Source organism: Marmota marmota, unplaced genomic scaffold, assembly GCF_001458135.2.
Source record: "Marmota marmota marmota unplaced genomic scaffold, marMar, whole genome shotgun sequence".
NCBI lineage: Eukaryota > Metazoa > Chordata > Mammalia > Rodentia > Sciuridae > Marmota > Marmota marmota.
Window position 1 is genome coordinate 664,566 of NW_025999992.1, and position 2,122 is coordinate 666,687.

General features: G+C 35.4%; 1 protein-coding gene across 1 annotated transcript in view; it reads right to left on the reverse strand.

The window, feature by feature from the left end:
* Positions 1-2,122, reverse strand: part of Seh1l (SEH1 like nucleoporin) — a 23,938-nt gene that overhangs the window by 17,199 nt on the left and 4,617 nt on the right. Inside the window, exon 3 of the mRNA XM_015506014.1 lies at positions 370-420. Within this exon, the coding sequence (XP_015361500.1) occupies positions 370-420 (51 nt within the window). The remainder of the gene's footprint in view (positions 1-369; positions 421-2,122) is intronic.

Below are 2,122 nucleotides of genomic sequence, written 5' to 3' on the forward strand. Positions count from 1 at the left end.
TTTTTTTTTTTTTTTTTTTTTTTTTTTTTTTTTTTTTGGTACTAGGGATTGGACCCAGGGGCACTTAACCACTGAGCCATATTCCCAGCAATTTTCTGTTTTGGGGTGGGGGTTGCCAGAGACTGAACTCAGGGGCACTTGACCCTGAGCCACATCCTCAGCCCTATTTTGTATTTTATTTAGAGACAGGGTCTCACTCACTTAGGGCCTCACTAAGTTGCTGAGGCTGGCCTTGAACTTGAGATCCTTCTGCTTCATAATCCTCCTGCTTCAGCCTCCCAAGCTGTTGGGATTACAGGTGTATATACTACTACGCTCAGCTATTTCATTTTTTTAATTGCTATATTTTCACAGAAATTAAATACTTACCTTCCAGCTAGCAGTACAATGCCAATCTCCACTTTCACTTTTATCCCAGACCTATGAAAAACAAAAGGCAGATATTTTATGCAAAGAATTTCCACAAATAAGCTATATGACTGAATCAGTGTCTAGGCAAAGAGGGGAAAATAAACTTCACAAAAGAATAAAACCATTAAGAAAATGTTCCTTCAATCAACTATTGATTAAGAACCTTGAATGTGTCAGGCACTGGGCCAAGCAAGACTGAGAGATCCAGGAACCCAAGCTCTAACAGGTAACAGAGACAATTACCGTTACAGTCAATTTTCTTTTTTTTTTCCTTTTTGTTGATGTGCCAAAGATTGAACCCAGAGTCTTATGCACTCTAGGCCAGCACTCTGCCACTATGCTACACCCTGGGCCCTCTGTTCTCATTACGAACAGTAGTTATATTCTGTAAAGTTGCCTTGACTTCTGCATCACTGCTCCTAAGGGAAATGCAGGGTCAGGCTTCTGCTTGCCTCTAGTCTAACATTTTCATCAACTAATCAAAACACATTGTTGATTCATCACATTGCTCTTGCCGGCAAAAACACTGCAATGTGGGCCTGAGGGAGGCTTTTCTTTGTAAGGCTTGTCACAGCCTGCCTGCGCTTAGGAACAGTAAGCAGCACTTCAGCACTACACCATTTCAGGCTATAATATCACTAATAAAGAACAAGACACACAAAAATCATGGCACTAAAGGAACATACTAAGAATTTGTTCATAGTGTGAGTCAAAACACAAAGTGTCTGTCACCTTGTTCTACCTCAGCTGAAACAGTGTGTCTAGGAATTTAAACATTTTACCATTCTACAAGTCTGTAAATGACTGGAAAAGCACAAGTGGGTACAAATAAATTTTAGTTAATAAGAAAATTCACAAATAAAGATTCCATAAATAACATGGATCAACTGTTTATATAACAAAAGTTAAAGTAAAATATTGAATTTTATTATATCCTAAAGTTATAGATTAGTTTGAAAAAAAAAAAAAAGTGCCAATTTAACCTGTGAAAAAAATGTAATGGGAGATTGAGGTTGTAAACTCAGTGGTAGAGCACTTGCCTAGCATGTGTGAAGAAGCACAGGGTTCAATCCTCAGCACCACATAAAAATAAATAATAAAAATAAATAATACAAAATGTCCATCTACAACTAAAAAATATATATTAAAAAAAAGAAATTTAATGGTAATACTCAACACAGGCAATGATTCTATCAAATCAATACTCACCCTAGAAATGTAATGTGGGTTGGGAATGTAGCTTAGGGTTTACTTAGCATGTGCCAGGCCCTAGATCTGAGCCCCAGCACTACAGGGGGAGAAAAAACAAGGTGCAAAAAGGCAATTTTCCAGTAATTTTTAAAAGCTTTTAAAATATTTGCTAACTTCTCTTCTGGAATTAGACTAAAGAAATAATTCAAAATATATAATATGCTAAGTTAATGAAGTTTTTATTGACATCTGACAGGCAACCTACAAACTGGAGGATCAACTAAAAGATCCAGTACTAAGCAGATGATGAAAAAACTGTATGGTCTGTTCAGTTAACAGATATTACTTATGCCATTAGGAATGGTAATTGTTGAAACAGTGCAGCAATAATGGAAAAAAAAATTTTTTACATTAATTTTTTAAAATATCAAAAGAACAGAGACTACCAATAAATATTAACAAGTGTTGAGATAGCAATGAAACTATAAGTAACACTTCTTTTTTTTTTTTTTTTTTTTTT